Source organism: Megalops cyprinoides, chromosome 6 (genome assembly GCF_013368585.1).
Source record: "Megalops cyprinoides isolate fMegCyp1 chromosome 6, fMegCyp1.pri, whole genome shotgun sequence".
Classification (NCBI taxonomy): Eukaryota; Metazoa; Chordata; class Actinopteri; order Elopiformes; family Megalopidae; genus Megalops; species Megalops cyprinoides.
In genome coordinates, this window is record NC_050588.1 from 23,294,647 (window position 1) to 23,312,521 (window position 17,875).

General features: G+C 43.0%; 1 protein-coding gene across 2 annotated transcripts in view; it reads left to right on the forward strand.

The window, feature by feature from the left end:
• ptprga (protein tyrosine phosphatase receptor type Ga) overlaps nt 1–17,875 on the forward strand; it is a 197,928-nt gene that overhangs the window by 103,026 nt on the left and 77,027 nt on the right. For both annotated transcript variants that reach the window (XM_036530207.1, XM_036530206.1), the window contains exon 3: nt 14,485–14,664. In XM_036530207.1, coding sequence (XP_036386100.1) covers nt 14,485–14,664 — 180 coding nt within the window. The remainder of the gene's footprint in view (nt 1–14,484; nt 14,665–17,875) is intronic.

The window sequence follows — 17,875 nt, forward strand, 5'->3', positions numbered from 1 at the left end:
TTTTGCTTTGTGTCAATACAGGTCATATTTCGAAGGCTCTTTTCCAGATGCAGTTAGTATTACTTTTGTGCTTTAAGCTTTAGAAGCTTATGGTACTAGTTACTGAATCTTGCCAGCAAAATCCCGTGATAGACTTCAGGGAACATGTGGAATTACGCCAATCTTTCAGTGTGTAAAGGGGCCATGCCTCAACTCCACAAAATAAAGATTTCAGGGCAGCTGTGTTGGACATCCTCAAGTAGGTTGAGGGCTAAATGTTGCAATGGATGAGCATTACATAAGGCTGCAGTCACAGTCATCTGAAAGCAGGATCTTGTCTTAATGCTGAGATGTTATCAGGGGTTCAATATAGAACCATCCATCTGGTAACACAAAGGCACTCTTCTGATATATGTATGAGGTCGTATACAGTATATTTATATGAATATGCACATGCACATGCATATGCATATATATATATATATATATATATATATATATATACGCACACATACATATATATAGCGCTCTCTATAATTATTCAAATCCATTATTAAATATGAAGAAATAACATCATGTCATGAACAGAACAGATGAACAAAATGTGCTTAAGAGTGAATTTTTCTGCTTATTTTTTATGTACAATCTCAAGAGAGTTGTACAGAGGTCAGTCTTATTTTTTAAGAATAATGAATTTTCTTCCATAAAAGATGAGAGTCCCATTTTCTCACATCTGTGTACATGTGAGCAAATGAGACTCGAACTGTCTTACTGTTTGGGTAAGATAAAGGGAGCTGAGTCCTTGAAGTGGAAGAGGTTAGAGGTTAGTGTTTAAAATTCAGTTGTAAGGTTGCACAGATTATTTGGTGTTTGGTGCCCTGCTATAATTAACATTGTGACTCACTTCCCACCTGCTCAGGTCAGTGAGCTGCGCAGCACACCAGGGAGTGCTTTCAAGAGCACAGCCAATTAAAAGATTCCTGGGCGCTGCCTTCCACATCCGCCATCACTGAGGCAAATAAAGATGACTTCAACCTTGAGCGGGCAGGTTCAGGAGAGGGGTGCTGTGAAAGCAACTGTCACGCATGGACAGTTCTGGACACTCGGGAGCACACATGGGACACACAGGGGCAGGAAGATCACAAAGATGCAGGGTCTGAGGGTTTGCGGAGGGACTCCTGGTCGAGATGGACCAGCACCAGCTTCCTCTCGGAGGCAAAGGAGGTCAGGTGTCTCTATGCCTGTGAGGAGAGGATGACATTTTTTAAGATTTATTCTGACATTTTTTGTGAAAGACATCCAACAGCAGCCATGAAAGTAAAAGTCTAGTTGCCCCATCCCTGGTTTGGGAGGGAGAAGGAGGCCCATTGGCATTTTAAAGTATTTATTTTGTCCATCAATAAGTCACACACCATAACAGAGAGAAAAACAACACGCTCCAGGTGTGTGTGTGTGTGTGTGTGTGTGTGTGTGTGTGTGTGTGTGAGGTGAGCTGGGAATACAAACCGGCATAGAGGAATGACTCTGGAATTTAAAGCAGCTTGTATCTTTTAATTAAAATCACTTCAAATCAATTGGGACAAGGGGCCGAGACTGGCCTCCACTGTGTCGGTTTGAAGCAAAGTGATTGGTTTTCTTTACATTTTGGCTGTTGGAGGAACGAGGGGGCTCAGTTCCTCAGGGAGGAGGCTCCATGGCCCTAATAGGAAGCCAGAGACGAGGCAATTTCACCCTAGTCCACTCGAAGCCTCCTCTCACTCAGATGTGACAGTTAAGAGCATTTGAGGAGACAAGGCAAATTAAAACTGATTTCTTGAGGCTGGAAATCAGCATGTGTGTGGGTGACATAGTAACACCCCCAGATGTCAAGTCAGGTGTGGAGGGGGTGGCGTATTTCTGGTAAATCGGCCATTATAGCAAACGCTTTTGTCTCAGCGCGCGCTGTGCTCGGGCTTTCCGGGCGCACAGATAAGGAGAGGTTAAAAAGCCTCCTGAAATTATGTTCAAATTGCAGAATGCTGTCCGGGTTTGTCGCCGGCCGTGCTGTTGCCATGGGGAAGATGGGCCTCCCTGATAGAGGGGAGAGAGGCAGAGCTGACTGAGGAGTGATTAACTATATTATAGCATCCTCCGGCATAAATTAGCCTTTCATATCCAATGCCTCCTTTCAGCACACCGTGCTGACTGTAGGCAGCCATTATTTGGTGGGGGTGACTGCATGCGAATGAATGCTCTTACGAAGCAGATCCCTGAGTCTAGTCATTGCTGGGATTGTGCCAGCAAACAAGGACAATTAGTTGATGCAACTTGAGCAGCCGCTGTCGTGGTGACCACCCTCTGGCTTCAAAGTGAGCTTCGTCTCTGTCCAGGATTAAATTGCAATAGTTGTTTGCTTATTACATGGCTAACATAGGATGAAGATGTACAGGTTAAGTGCCTTGCTCAATGGTAGTGTAGGACTGCAACACTTCATGACTGCAGTACGTTTTTAATTTGCTACCTGGTTCGTTCCAATTCAAATTCCATAACCACTGTGCCTCGCAGAGGACATACTGTCCATGTCTTGATTGTAGGTATTCATCAGAACTGAGTGCACAGTTAGTTAAAAAACAGAGTACAGTGGCCTATTCTCACAAGTTCTCAAAACCCTTTTATTCCCCACCTCCCTTGCTTTGCAGTCTGAATCCTGCTTCAGGATTTAGCAGTGCAAACAGCAGACATATGATACAGAAATGGTTTGAACCCTCAGTGCACCATGAAAACAGAGCAGAATAGTGTTAATTAGCACTACGTGGTGTTTGCTAAGATATGGAGTGGCTTAGAGCACTGTGGAGGGGAATATGTTTGATATGTAAGATAATTGGTATCCATGGACGTGGTAGGCCGTATCTCCCTGGTGTCAGTTTTTTGTGATGGTGGTGGGGTGAGTGGAGGGGGGGCATTGGCTCGTGGTAGAGTGGGCAAAGCCAACGGGGGCGATGATGAGGGAGATGGATGTCTGTGAGAGGCATTAATCGACCGCCAAGCAATCCTCATTAACTGATTCCAGCTCCGCTCCTCCTTTTCTCCTTTCTCCTTAATGGCTAAAATGATCTCCGTCCCAGTAAATGGAATGTAATCTATTTCTGAATGGAAAATTAACATAGGATTAGAATTTGCCACCAGTCACATTTGGGCAAAGCTGCCGTTCCTAGCAACATGCATGAAATTACAGCTGTAATATATGTTTACCTTTGTATATAATGAATCATTTGTTCAGTTACTTTTGTTTTGTCTGTTCAATCGGCTTCTGGAAGAAGGCTCTAAATGGTTTGCTACTTTCTTGAGTTTTTTTTTCTTAATCAGATTGACAGAGTGTTTCAAAAGCTTGGCAGTGTTGGATTTTTAAAGGCAGTCCTTCATTCAGCTTTGTGGTGTTGTGCAGGCGGGGGCCCACCTTCCCAGGTCGGGGGGGGGGGGGGGGGGGGCACGTCCAAATAGTCACCTTCCACAGAGAACGGCTCTCTCATGCTGTTGTTTCTGTGCTCCCTTCAATCACTCACACAGTCCTGCCATTTACTTCCTCCACCAAATCCAAATTGCTTACCGGATGGTTCTCTGCATGCCATTACTGCGAAAGGACAGAGCAGCTGCAGCTCCGGCACCGCGGCATCACGTCTCTCTCTGGCCCGCCAGAATCGCCACCATCGTTTGCCGCCACACAGCCCATGGATCACATGACGCGCAGCTTGCAGCCCGTTATCTAAACTGTGAGAGAGGAATGGGTAAACAGAGAGAGGGGTGTAGTCGCCTACGAAATCATACCGATCCACTGCGTAACATGGTCCTGCCAACACTGCAAGGTCTCCCGGGTGCGGCTGAACTAATAAGGCGTTTATCGATTTAATCAACAGAGTGCAGGACAGCGCCTGTCTTTCTTTTGTCTGTAGCGCTGTGTGTATGGTTATCATTTAGGCCGGCCAAACATTGTGATTTCCTTCCTCCAGGCAAGGAGGGGCAGGGATAGCTTCCAGAGATAGTCCAAACTTGGGTTCTGTCCTTTTTTATTGTTCAATAAACGAAGGCATTGTATTGCTGGATATTTATTGCAGAGATGTATTTTTTTTGTCCTTTTTTATTCAGCTGATGTTTTCCCTCCCCTTGTAACTTGGTTAAATCCCTTTGAAGTATTGCTAGAATTAGATTTCTACGTCTTGGCTCAAGGGGTTTCATTATGTTTTATTTAGAAAAAAAGAAAAGAAAAAAAAGATGGGAAGACTTGGACAATGCCACATTGTAATTCCCAAACCTAAATCAATTTGTAAGCAAGGTCAGAGATGGATTCCAGTTAGAATTTTCCTCACAGGCCATTTGTCTTTTCATTTTTCAGAATTGTAAGTGTCTTTAAGACTGCAAGAACACATTCAAAAGGACAGGCAAAGAGACGCACGCTTCTGAAAGGCATTTGCGTGTTTGGGCAACCAGTGAGACCTGCCATGTTTTAAGGCCCAATTGGCCACATTGGTTTGGTTTCCTGTGAAGATGTTTGCAGCTCAGTGGTGCAATCCTTCAGACCTGTGGGTCCCCAAGCTCCTGTATATATGGCTTTGTGGGTGGAGGCAGTTCCTTGTTCCTCAGGCGTGTGACCGAGGCCCCAAAATCGAGGATTTACACAGCATTGAAGAGCTTGCCCCCATGTGAAGCAGATGGAACATTGCCAGGACATTTTTCCATTCCTCCAGTTGAAATCCTACTTGAAATTGAACTTTTCACATAAACAGAACAGAAACACCGACAGCCTCCCACACAGTTTGACACAAAAAACATCAATTTTTATGGGCTGTGCCATTTCCTCTGTTGTGTTTAATTTCTCTTTAATTTTACTGTTTGAATTTACACAATGATTGGTGTTTTAATTTTTACAGTGTACTTAGTGGTATCAAATGTTCCATACAGATATGTGAATAAGGGTGTGTGCTAAGTACACAAATTACTGGAATCGTACATGACAGTAACCTCTAACTGTTTTTAATGTATGAGAAAACAGTATTTCATTTCAAGTTGTTGTGTTTTTTTGACAGAAGTCGATAAAAAAGATAAATGCATAAGGATAAAGGATAAATTACTTCTCTGTTCTTATTCAAAGCAAAAGGGAGAAGAAGACCGCATCAGCTTACTGAGTCATGTCTGACCAGAGTGGAGTAACGCTTGCTCCTGTAAACTCAATTTATATGTCAATCTTCTTATAATAATGCTGTAATAATTATTCATATAATATTATTCGAAAAATATTTTTCGTGGGGGTTTGTAGGCTAAACTTGTATCCCTCATCAAAATATTTTTCCACCACCTTACAGAGTACATAAAGTCAAACTTTCTTACACAGCACAAACCAATTACATCTCAATTGCAGGCTGATGCAGATTTGCAAATATTTTCAAAATCTGTCAACAGTATGAGGTTCAAGCATGTGCCTAGTGAGCACCAGTTATAACCAGGAATTTACAGGTTCATATCATCAGGAGTGTTTAACTACAGTTTCCTTACTAAATATCCAGCTGGGTAAATTCATAATATTTGGGCTAAAATTTGAGCTATGCAAATCTCCCTGAACACATTATTGATAAAGTGCATATTTCCCTGTCACATGACAGTGGCATGCTGGGAGTGTGTGGTGGCAAGGCCCTGCCTCCTTCCTTTGGGCTTGGTGTTGACAGGGCCATGTCCATTAGCACTGTAGAAAATGTGAGTGAGGCAGGGTAGAGCAGGGGGTTGGAAAGGAGGAAAAGGATGTGTGAAAAGTGTGTGTGTGTGTGTGTGTGTGTGTGTGTGTGTGTGTGTGTGAGAGAGAGAGAGAGAGAGAGAGAGCGATGTAGAGAGAGGATTGTAGTAGAGCAGAGGAAGATGCTGTTGGGTAGGGTGATACACAGACTGGGTCAGTGGGGAAGGTGCATTGTGGTGGCTGAGGGGGGGTTGTTCAGGTTTTGGGGATAGCTGTGATATGAGCTCTGACAGATAGTGAAGACACTTAGGGGATGTGTCACAGACAGATCTGAAAAGCCACAAGGCTGTTCTGTTGATTTGTCTTGGCTGTCCAGAGACAGAGACACAGCTTTCTAATTAATTCAAAATGACATACTGGCAGACAATCTATTTTTACCCCTCTGAGGGCCCATGGGAAATGTGGATGGAAAAGCGATTGCATTCAAGGTGAAATGAGTCAACATATTAATGTGTAAATTGCCTCAGTTGAAGGCTAGCACACGAATATCCTCAGTTTAAATGTTTTCATACATGTAAGTAAATGGAAGCAGTAGATTTCATTGGTATTTCTCTTCATGTGTCTGCCTTCAGTACACTGGTGTGTTAGATCAATAACTCAAGGCCAATAATACAGGTGTGAAAGGTGTAGAAGCAGGTATTTTAAGTCTTTTTTTCTCTAGTGTGTTGAATAGCCAAGTGCAAATAAACCTGAATATGTCTTCATTTTGTACTGGGCTAAGAAGTCATGAAATATCCATGAAAACATAATGAAAGTTACCAGGAGAGTAATGGAACAGGTGAAAGTCTGGTGGAATTGCCACTGTTCCATCAGTTCTGGTTTGTATGCTCATTTCCTGCTTTCTGGACAGTGACTTCATAATTTTCACAAGGCAGATCCATACCTGAAATGAAATTGCTGTCTGAAAGGATAGATGGCCACGTTCCTGGAAAGCCACAATCCTGTGTGTTTTCTCACAGTCTCTGTATCATTGATCCCCGAGCACGTGGCCAGTTTGACTAATTAAGCTGAATCATCGATCCAATTAGGCAGTTGGGGAGTTTGCGAGAGATAAGACCGCACAGGCAAGGACAGGCCTGGAGCAGGCCGCTCCTGTTTCGGTGCGATTAGCGACTAAATGGTCGCGGAGGCCAGGAAATCTCAGGCGGAATTGTCTATCATCCATCCTGTCCCTGTCACGCGCAGACCCGGAGAGTGACAGCCTCTCCTGTGAGGGAGGGAGGGAGTGAGTGACAGTTTGCTCCTCGGTGCAATCCAACTCTGAATCCCCCCCTCCACCACCCCCGGCTGTCGGACACAAACCTGCATTGAGCACCATGCTCCACAGAACTGGGACCCCGGTCACAAAAGCATCTTTCTCCCCATGCCAGAAAATTCTGCCGGCACCATCAAAGCCTAATGGATGTGGGCACAATAAATCCTGGCCAGATCGCCCGTCTAATGGTGGCTTTCAGTGACGGAGTGCTCTAATGCACCAGCGCTCATGTCCTGGAGAGATCTCTCTCTCCTTGTGCTGACAGTGGCTCTGACCACAAACACCCATGCCTGCTGTTTCAGTGCAGATAATTCACTGCGGCCTGCACAAGAAGTGTCTCTGTCCTTTCATCCGTGCGTTTGCACTAATCCTAATGTCACTTATCAGTGGGCTGGTTGGACGCTTGTTCTTAAGATATTTCTTTATTTATATGTTTTATATCAAATGTTTTAATTTCAGGGAAAAACTCTGTAAAAATGAGTATCTCTTGTGATATTTGCAAAAGGGGCATTTTGGTTATGTTTTCTAAAGCTTCCATTATATTATTTTTAATAACGAATATAGATAATGTCTTCAATGAAAACAAATGCACGCTTTATGGAGCGGAATGGTTCATCTCTGACTCACTTGGGGTCCTCTAGGCCTGGCTTTGTGGCACTCCTGCTTCATACCGGATTTTTGTTCAGTTTGGCAGCACCCCCACCCCCACCCTGCAGCTAACCCTTTTACAGGTAGCACAGTGCGAAGGCATATAAATGCACTGCAATACCACATTTTTTTCTTCCTCTAATTAACAACTCTGAAATCTTGGAGTTTGGGGAGGGTGAGAGATTGCAATGCTAATTGAAGATGTCTTTGCATTTTGTCTTCTTTTCTGTCTCTTGAAATTCAGGAAACGTGTGATTTGGCTGTGGCAGAAGCAAGTATGTGGTTTAAATTCCAGAGCATTGGATTTTGAGAATTGAAGCAAAAGGTATAAATGAATGGCTAAAAGTCTCCTGTAATGCGTTGCAAGGACGGAGAGAGCGGGCCCCGCTGGTGTCTGTGCAGTGAGATTAAATGTAATACCTTGAGTGACTCAATAGTGCTGCTCCAAGCTAGCCAAGATCACTGAAATACCAACAGCCTCCTCACTGCATTGATTTCTGCCATTTCTGAGTAATCTTGATAGAAGTGTGTCACTAAGGAATGGCAATAAAATGTCCTGAAATAGGTGCTGGGACAGCATGCAAGCCATGAAGTGCCATACCTCCTGCTTTCACATTCATTCTCAGTTTCTACTATTTCTATTTCTGTGTTTTTAGTAGACATTCTTTCAGTTCCGTGTACTCATTCAAAGATGCCATGCTGCGCTTAGACAAGCACTTTATAATTGGGCTCTTTCCATGGTCAAATTCAAATGGCTTGTTTGTGCCATGAATATGAGCTTTTGTAGTATTGTAATTTGGATTGCGGGAGGTCAAAAGTATGTAGCCTGTTGAAGAGCTACTCTTAATTGAATGGGGACAAAACATAATCCATTATGAGAAAGAGAAGAAACTTTCAACTTTTAATTTCCGGTTGTCTATTCACAGACTTTAAAGAAACATGCTTTTTAAAGGATGCTGGGTAATTGCCTGTTAGGCCACATGAAGACAATAGAAGTCTGAAAGAGAATTTTGGTCCCATCCCTCTAGTGAGAAATGTATGTGATCCTGCAAGTATTCAGGCAGTATCCCGCTAGTTTTTTGAAGGAAACATATAATGTTAACTTGTTAGTCCTGGAGGTAACTGAGAGAATCTCTTGATCCAGGGGCCATCACCCAAAAAAAACATATTCTGATTCTTTCAGTACCCCTCCTTACTTGCTTCTTATTAGCTTCTTAAACGTGCCCGCCCCACCCTTTCACACCAAGCCGGTCCCTGTCATTGCACTTTCCCCAGCCCCTCCCACCCTGCTATCCTTGCCTACTTCCTGCCCAGCCTGTCATCGGGTTGTGTGTGTTGGGGGTGGTTAGGGTGTGGGCTAAGAAATGTTCTGTGCTCTGTTTCATAACCTGAACAAGAATGATGAAAATAGTTTATACAGTAGTGTCCCACCTTCCATATGATCAAAGAATACTGTAAACCTGAGTGAATGTACCAGTTTTGATGGAGAGTCAAAATAGAGTGTCTCATGTCAGTCTACTTCTATAGTAACATTGAAAAGCACAGACACACACATATGCATGTGAGTATCTGTATATAATATATAGTAACTCTGGTCATGCACACATTATAATATGGGAACACTGTGCATAGCAGCATTTGTAATGTGTTAGAAAGTACACTTACAAGAATAATTACAAGCATTACTACATGAAAGAAATCACTAGAAGCCTAACAACATTTAGTTGAATGACAATTATCTCTTAATCGAAAGGGCATGTAGCTCCATTAGGACATAATTAAGGAGGGAATCTTTAATGTCAGAGATGGCCTCTGTGTGAGAATGTGTGTAAAGCATTCGCCCACTGCCTGTTTGCAGAGTTCAGGGACGTGCAAGTGGGTTGGTGTGCTTCAGGATAGTGGTGCCGTGTCGAGGTTTATGAGTGTCCCCTGAACAGGAAGGAGAAGATCGAAGGGCATTGATCTGGAGAAGATGTCGCCTGGAGGTCAAAGAGCAACGGAGTGCTGATTTGACCTCACACTTCCTGCTCATTTCCCATCAGCTGCACTCACCTTTTCAGGATACATGCTGGAGATAGACAGATACAGAAGAGCAAGTAGGGTACTATCATCTGCTACTATTGATGAGCATTTTGAATCAGCTGATATTCAAATACGGTATTGGTCCCAAGATCAAATGTTCCAGTAATTGAATAACAACCCTCCCCTCCTCCAGGAACTGTATCGAGCCCCTGTTCTGTGAGTAAAGAATGACTTGCTGAGAAGACATCTGCATTCCTTCATGCTTTCAGACAGGAACATTAATAATGTCATTGAATCATCTTATTTTATGCCAGACTCTTTGGCTGTTCTTTATGAATATTAATGAGAAAGAACAAAACTAAATTTTTCTTCACTCTTTTGTTAATTAACAAGCATTTAGATACCGATCCAAATAATTATAAAGTGACCTTACAGTTGAATTTTCAAGTAATGAAAATATTTCACCTCACCCTTATGCAGCAGTGGCATCAGCTCTGCTACAGGTCATCCCACACACACACAGTGCACCATTACATGAAGAGGCACAATGCTTTTTTTTACACCTTTACAATGTGAGGGCGTCTGCTGTGGATCTGGTAATGGAACATCTGTGGTCCAGATATACAGCATTAGCTGCATTAGAGTAGGGGCCAGTGGCTTTACACCAGCTCACTGATGCATTCATTAGAGGCTATCGTTGCCCAAAATCCATAAAACCCTTCTTTGGTATGAAATCCAGACCTCTCCGGTCAATGCCCCCATGGCTGCAATTGGGGGCGTGAGAAGAAGGTGCTTCCTAATTGAATGAAACAGACATTAGCGAGCGCTTCGGGTGCGCGGCGGGCACAAGGAGCGGGAGACAAATTCATTTCAGGAAACCGGGAGTGAATATTGCTTTCAATTAAGGGTGCACTTTAGCTTGAGCAAGCAGTAGAGATGATTTCAGATGGTGCAGGAACAGCACCCCTCCCTGCCCCTTTCCCTGCCCCTCTCCCAAGATACTGTATGTTACAGAGGCCCTGAACATCCCTCTAGGGGTAGCTGCACATCAGGGCTGTGCTGCAGGTAAAATAATTGTCTGAGTTCTGACTTAAAGAATTCTTCTCAAAAACTTGCCTGATTCCACTGGCTTTACATGTTACAGTTCTGACTCTGCAGGGTCTTCTAGAGGAAATGAAAAATAATTATATCAGTGAACAAAGTGGGTCTATTGTTCTAATGCGAATATTCAGGATATTTGAAAAATCCTTGCAAGGAGATATTTAATTAGGGTGGTGCTGCTTGCTCGTTACACGTATTATGTCAAGCAAAATCTGATTTAGCTATGTGAAGATCACAGTGGGAGGAATTCAGAGGCATGTAATTTCTTTGTAAAGAACACCGTTCAGGTAAAAGGCTGAAGATTGCAGAAGAACAGAACCGAGAATGGATCTGTAGTGCCAGTACAGAAGAGTTGAACTAAGGCCTGGTGAAAAATTGCCCAAAAAAAGAACGGTTTATGATCCCTCTCTTTGAACTGATTTTTTTTAGTTGACCTGGATAAGACTTCCTGCGAAGCAAATACATCAAAAAGTCGAGAATGTTTTCCTGGCAAGCTCATATTCTTATTAACCTGTGGTCAGCAGCACTAAATCAAAAAGTTCTCAGCTTTGAACTTTTGTTCACCCAATTGGTCTGGAACAGGAATAAGGGTGTTACTGATATAACTCCATTGTCACTGCCCGATGTTTTTTTTTTTTTTTTTTTTTTTTTAGGAACTGTCAGAGTGAAACCTCTCACTGTGCATCTTGATTGGAATTATCCCATTTTTAGTGTTCATACATGCCCTTTCGCAACCTGCAATCTCCAATTAAATATAAAAAAAAGCCTGTAAAGAAAGTGAAACTTCCTGCTAACTTTATGATATGAAAAGAAACCAGACTGCATAACGTTTTGTGTAGTTTAGATTCCAAAGGTTGGCAAAAGTCCTAAGGTGGTATTCATTGTTCTGAAAAGCTATGGCTGGGCCCATATATTGGTTGGCTAATAATTTCAGCCAGTAATAAGCATATGCTTTGCTGTTGGCTTTGACATATTGGACTGGGATAATGCCCCAATAGCACCTCTTTTCTCCATGGTACTGAGGTGGGACTCTTCCCGGCACTTGCTTGCTTCACTGATTCTCACAAATAATTCCAATCAGTGACTCAGCTATAGAATAGTTTGACCAACACACAGAGGTTTTTAGAAGTATTTTAATACAGTTGGAGAACAAAGAAAAAGTTAGACATGTCATAATGTTAACAAACATTGTGTTTTATAGACTGTTATTACGCTAATTTACCTATTAACTGAGGTAAGACAAAGGCTGATGTGCTGTCCTAATAGGCTACATAATTTGACTGGTTAAGGCACATGCATAATGTGTAAAGCTAACAGAGCTATCTTTCCGCAAGTTATGCTTTATTTTACTTAATAGCCTCAACATGCAGGGCTATCTTTCCCCACATGAAGTGAAATCTTAGCAACATTGATACACAATGTTAGCAGTCACTTTCTGATTTGAAGAATTGTTAAACACCATGAATATTAAGTCATTCAGACACTTGCATTTAATGTATTAAAGTGTAAAAAAAATATGTGAAGTAAATACTTTATTGTCTACATGATGGTTACTGCAAGCTGCAATGTATTCTATTTATGAAATAGAGCAGACTATGAGTTCACTTTCTGATCGCTGTGTCTGTGCAGTGGTAACTTGCCTGTAACATTTGCTCAAGCTTTATTCGTTGGATGCGGCTAATAGTTTAACCTCAGTTTTCCTTTTCTTTATATTTTACTCTTTCCGTATTCTTTGTTTCATGGCTGATGCAAGTTTTTTCATTTTTTACTAACAAAATCTACAACAAGCAGAAAGTTTTTTTTTTTTTGCTCTAAATATAGCCTTGTAAATAATATAACCAAGCTTTTTCTTTTCTGTATGTAGCTAGTGGGCTCACAGTGGGATGCCCGTCACTTTTAACGAGCAACTTTCATCTTTTCACCTCCTTTTATAGCCAGCTACCAACAAGCTGGCCCACTTAGTCCTAATAAAGTTGTTGAATGTATACAAGTGGTTTGTTTGTCAGCAAGCAAATAGTTCCACCACAGGCTGTAAAATATTGCTCTGTGTTTGTCTTCATTTGACAGAAAAATCAGATGCCCCAGTTTGTATCTGTATGCTGTGAGAGCCAACCCATTATAACAACAACACTGTGTTAGTCTGAAAAACGTACCAAAGAGTATGTGATGTAGACAGTATAAATGCAGACAGTGCTAACACACAGTTGTCTTTTTATTTAGTTATGGTAATCAACCATTATCAGTCCTTTATCAACCTGAGGTGCTGTTGATCATTGTGACCCAAAAATGTCCCTCTTATTGATCAAACCTGTAGTAATTTCTTGAGTTATTTCTTCCATACTATTTGATCAATACTGTTTTTCAAACCTTGAAGTCAGGTCTAAGCCAATGTGACATGCTGTCATAAACTGCTGAGTGTTTTACTTGTATATACTGCATTCAAAACTGTACATTCTGCAAAGAAATTAGATGCATACCAAAATCTGGTCTCATACAAAACTGTAACAGGCAGTCGTCATAAGGCTCTTAGAATATTGAGGTGCTTTCTTCTGCATATGTGACTTCCTTTCATTGTTTTTTGTGCCATTATTATTTAAGAATGGCTACTGGCCCTGAGGATTCCTGAGGCCTCTCGATGATGTTGTATCAATGATTTTTGATCCCAGAGTGATTATAGAATGGATCTTATGCCTCCCATCTAGCCTGTGATTCCTCTGTGTTCCTCTCACAGACAGCTGTGAGCAACAGGAACAGAGAGTTCCTGTCCCCCCCCTGTGAAATCTGACATTTTCTCTTTCCCTTTAATCACATATTTCTATAGTGCCTGAGACTGCTCTCTGTTTCTTTCCTTGTGGCTCCCACAGACCACAGTGGTCCCCATAAGGGCTATGGTTGCTGTATGGGGAGGCCTATTATAGCTGGCCTCAGATAATGCTTCAGAGGTGCCACATAGCAGATCTTGCAGAGTTCAGTTGCATTTCATGGACTTCTGACCTCAATAGATTCAGCAGCGTTTACGGATTTCACATCTCTCTTAGAACTACAGCTGTCAATTGTCTCCGTGCTGCAAATGAAACTGCAAACTTTAAGTACAGAGAGATCCAAAGGCAGCCTAGTAGCATGTTAAAGGCCAAAAGCTACAGTCATAATGAGCAAGGAAGCATAAAAAAGTGCTCATAAGACCGAGCGCATTTTAACAGACTGTGTGTTACAGCGATACAACAGAAAACACATATTGACTTCAATTGCAGGAATTGGGAGCTGTCAGGAAAAGCAGCGTGTGGTCATAGAGAAGTCTGCTGTATGTGTGCATTTCATTTCTGATGAGTTGTTGCCCTCTCAGGTCACTGCATCAGGCTGCCAATTACCAAGTATTGGGTGCTCTCATCTTTAAAGTTTTTTTTTTAGAGAATTGTTGTAGCAAGACTCAGAAATAAGGCTGTCTCATTTTTTCCTATGACCAAGATGAACAGTAGCTTTGCCCAGAGGTAATATGAACCTTAATTCTGTCTAAAGAAGTCATGCAGCCATGAGGATTTAGCAATCACATTTACTCATTAGGCTGATGCTCTTATCCAGAAGCGACAACACCTCTGTGTATTTCTTCCTTTTGGACAGTGCCCATCCAGACCTCATCCATATCTCCAAAATAATAGGCTAGAGGAGTCTTCAGCTTTCACATGATCATATAATGATGATTTGTTCTTTCCTCTTTAAGGGACATATGGGCCAGACAGCTGGGCCTCAACCAATCCTGAGTGCCGGGAGGCGAACCAGTCACCCATCGACATCGTTGATCAGGCCACCAAAGTCTCCCTAGAGTACCAAGAGCTCACGCTTGACGGGTTCGAGACGGAGTCGTCGAACAAGACGTCCATGAAGAACACGGGAAAAACAGGTGAGGCCAGTTCCTGGGTGGCAGCGCCCCAGAGCCTGTTCCGGTGGCAGGTTAAATGCACTCGGCTGTCAGCGGCTTACATTCATTCACAACTTGCAGTAACAAAGATGAAATGTCATATGTGCCGGGATGGGGGCAAGTGGATGTTTGCATTCAGGTTTCAGATGGATTTTCTGTCTAAGGAGGGGTTTTCAAGCAATTTCAGACTGTCACAAAGATGGATCGGCTGCTAGGGATGATTTTAGATGGAGTTTAAATGTTGTTGGGGAACTGGGCCATGGCTGCCTGATATCGCCGTTGACAGCAGTCAAAACAGCCAGGTGTCCTCGTGAATACATTCTCAACTTCCTCCTACTGTTGCCGCTTACAGCTCGGTGTCATGACAGTGGAAGGGTAGGTGACAGTTACATCAAAGCCACATTCTTCCATGACAATTATGCTCGCAGTTGCTGGCTAATCTGTTAATTGGGACATTGTTTCATGTTCACGTTAGCATAAAACTGACGTGTCAAACTGAACTCCTGGGGGGACCATGTGTGCTGCTTCTTTTTCTCTACCCCCAGGATTAATTGGTCCAATTAGTTAACTAGCTATGCATATCCTATAATACACTGCAATAAGATATGTCCTGAGTATACGAACAGTCATCAGCTCTGATTTGTCATTTGTGAATATCTGAGAATAAGACCGTGAATAAGTGTTTGGGCTAATTAAAGAAATTAAGAGCAGAGGTCAGAGCAGAAATGAGCAAGCACACTGCAGTCCATGAACTCACCCTGGCCCAGAGCGTGCGCATGTTTCTCACAACATGAGAACGTGAACATATTGTCCCTGATTTGAGGAAGGAGGGCTCTCTCTCAAGTGTATGGACGTCTGCTGTAAGATCAGGGCCAGTCCATCTTATGGAGGACCCTGGAGTGATGCCAGCCACTGATCTTAGCGCAGAGAGTTGCCTCTGCTTGCATCACTCGCACAGGGAGACGGAGCGTGCCCAAGCTGCAGATATTAGGAACGCATCCCGGCGTCTTTGCGTAGGAGCGGAACTCCGATAGCTGCAGGTAGCACTCCCAAGGCATGTGGGCAACGAGTAGGGTGGCACTTCCTCCGGAACGGTGCAGAGTCGCTAGGGTTGTGACGACGCACAACATCATCCTGTGTGGCCTACCCCCCCACCCCACCCCCCAGAAAAAAAAGAGGATACAGCAACAGCCTCTCCGATAAACAACAGCTGCAGCATCAAATAGTGTAGCCTCTCACTTCTTACCCCCCCCCCCCCTAAATTATGCATGCAAAGCAAGGGAAAAAAATGTACTTTTATAGTCCCATGAATAATTCATAAATTCTCTACTATTTATAAGTGACAACGGAACATTGTATCAACTGGATTCTCACAGAGAAGAGTCCTCGGCTTGGGGTGGTGGAAGAGTCCAGAAAGAGAGCAGAAAGCACATTTAAATATGTTTTGCTGATGTAAATTATGCAATTATGCAATATAACTCTCACCACAAACCTTTGCCCTGAACTTTGACTCCATCAACCTCCAGCTGGGCATTTATTTCAGGTATTTCTAAAGATGTTTGTGTGTGTGTTCCACAGAAGGATGTCAAATAAACCATTTAACAAATTCATGAGGACTAGAACCTTGAAAAATATTTGAATTGATCAAGGATTTATTTAGATGCAGGCTCTCGTTTTCACACACTGCTGTCCAAGGTTTCTGTAGCTTAGTGTCTGCTGGGTTGTTAATGCGCTGAAACACTGGCAAGCATCACTAATGCACCTCCCAGGGCCACACCACTCTCACACAGGATTACGGCACCAAATCCACAGAAGGAGAAACAAATGACACGAGAACAGCAGAAATCCGTTACCCCGCTCAGATCGGCAGTGTGTCAAGGCGCTCACAGGCAAAAAAAAAAAAAACGGAGCCCTTTTCCCTGTTGCTCAGCATCCACACGGGCTGCGAAAATCACACGGGCGTCCATGGAATCTGCTCACCGCAGGCGCCCTGCGCCATTCACGGTCGTCATCCTCTTTAGCCGTGCGCTTTGTGTTTATCTCTTTGGCTCCGCTGGAAGGGTTGCCAAGTGGAGAGATCTCCGCTGTTGTTTCAGATTTGTTCGAGCCATCCTGCCCTAATGGGGGAGGATCAACCTTCACACGCTGTAATCTCGGTGTACGTGATGTTGACCTGCCGCAGCGGTTCTACCGGGGCAGGAATAGAGCACCGCTTTGGCCTCGGTGGAGCTCACAGTCGAGTTCAAAACAGAGGGAGGCAGATCGTCCTACCAAGGGCCACTGACTTGCTGTATCCAACTAAGCGCTATTTTTTCACAGTTGGTATTCATTCATTTCAAGCAGATGCACATATGCATGTTTTAAATGGTAATTGTAGAGTGGGCAGCTGATCATTTTCAGAGAACCACCCTAGGTGCTCGTCATGTTGCTGTGGGAAGTGTCTTTGTTTGGTCTTGGCTCCTGAGGAAAGTGAATTGGTTTTGTAGAGCTGGGTGATGCTCAGTAAGGGGTGTATTGTGTGTTCGCTGAGTTCAGGAGCTGGTCGGAGCTGCTCAGATGACAAACCAGGACACTCATTTAGCCTGACTGGTTATTGTAAGTGGGGCAGAAATCTCATGTGAAAGGGGACTAAAAACGATTCCAAAAATTCAATCAGAATAAGAAATCTGCCTGACAAAAAGAGCATTTACTTAAGGTCGTATTGGTTAATTAAAGACTGGGCCTGCCGAAACCCAATTTGGCTATCCAGTGCTGTGAAAAATTAAGCCCTGTCCTATCAGTTCCCCCTTTATTTCAGCACAGTTTTATGAAAGGACAAAAGACTTGAAAAACCAATTTGAAATGGTGGAGGAGATAGCTACTGCCAGCCAAATTAGCACTTCATTTGAGACCTTGCCTTTGAGGTTAGTGGAAGCACTGTAGAAGGAGTACATATAATATTCTACTCATCTCCCAAAAGAGCCTAAATAGATAAACTCTAAATACTGGCCGTGCCCTTAAATGTCAGTCCTTTTAATGGGGTGGATTGTTCTATTTCTCTTATCCATCTCCATAGAAATATTGGACGGAATATAACTATAGCCAAGACTTTGTGTGAATGTGTGTCAGAATGTATTTGATTGTGTGTGTGTGTGTATGTGTGTGTTTGCATGTTCGTGTAGGCGTACATGTACCTGTTTGCAGACATGTGTCT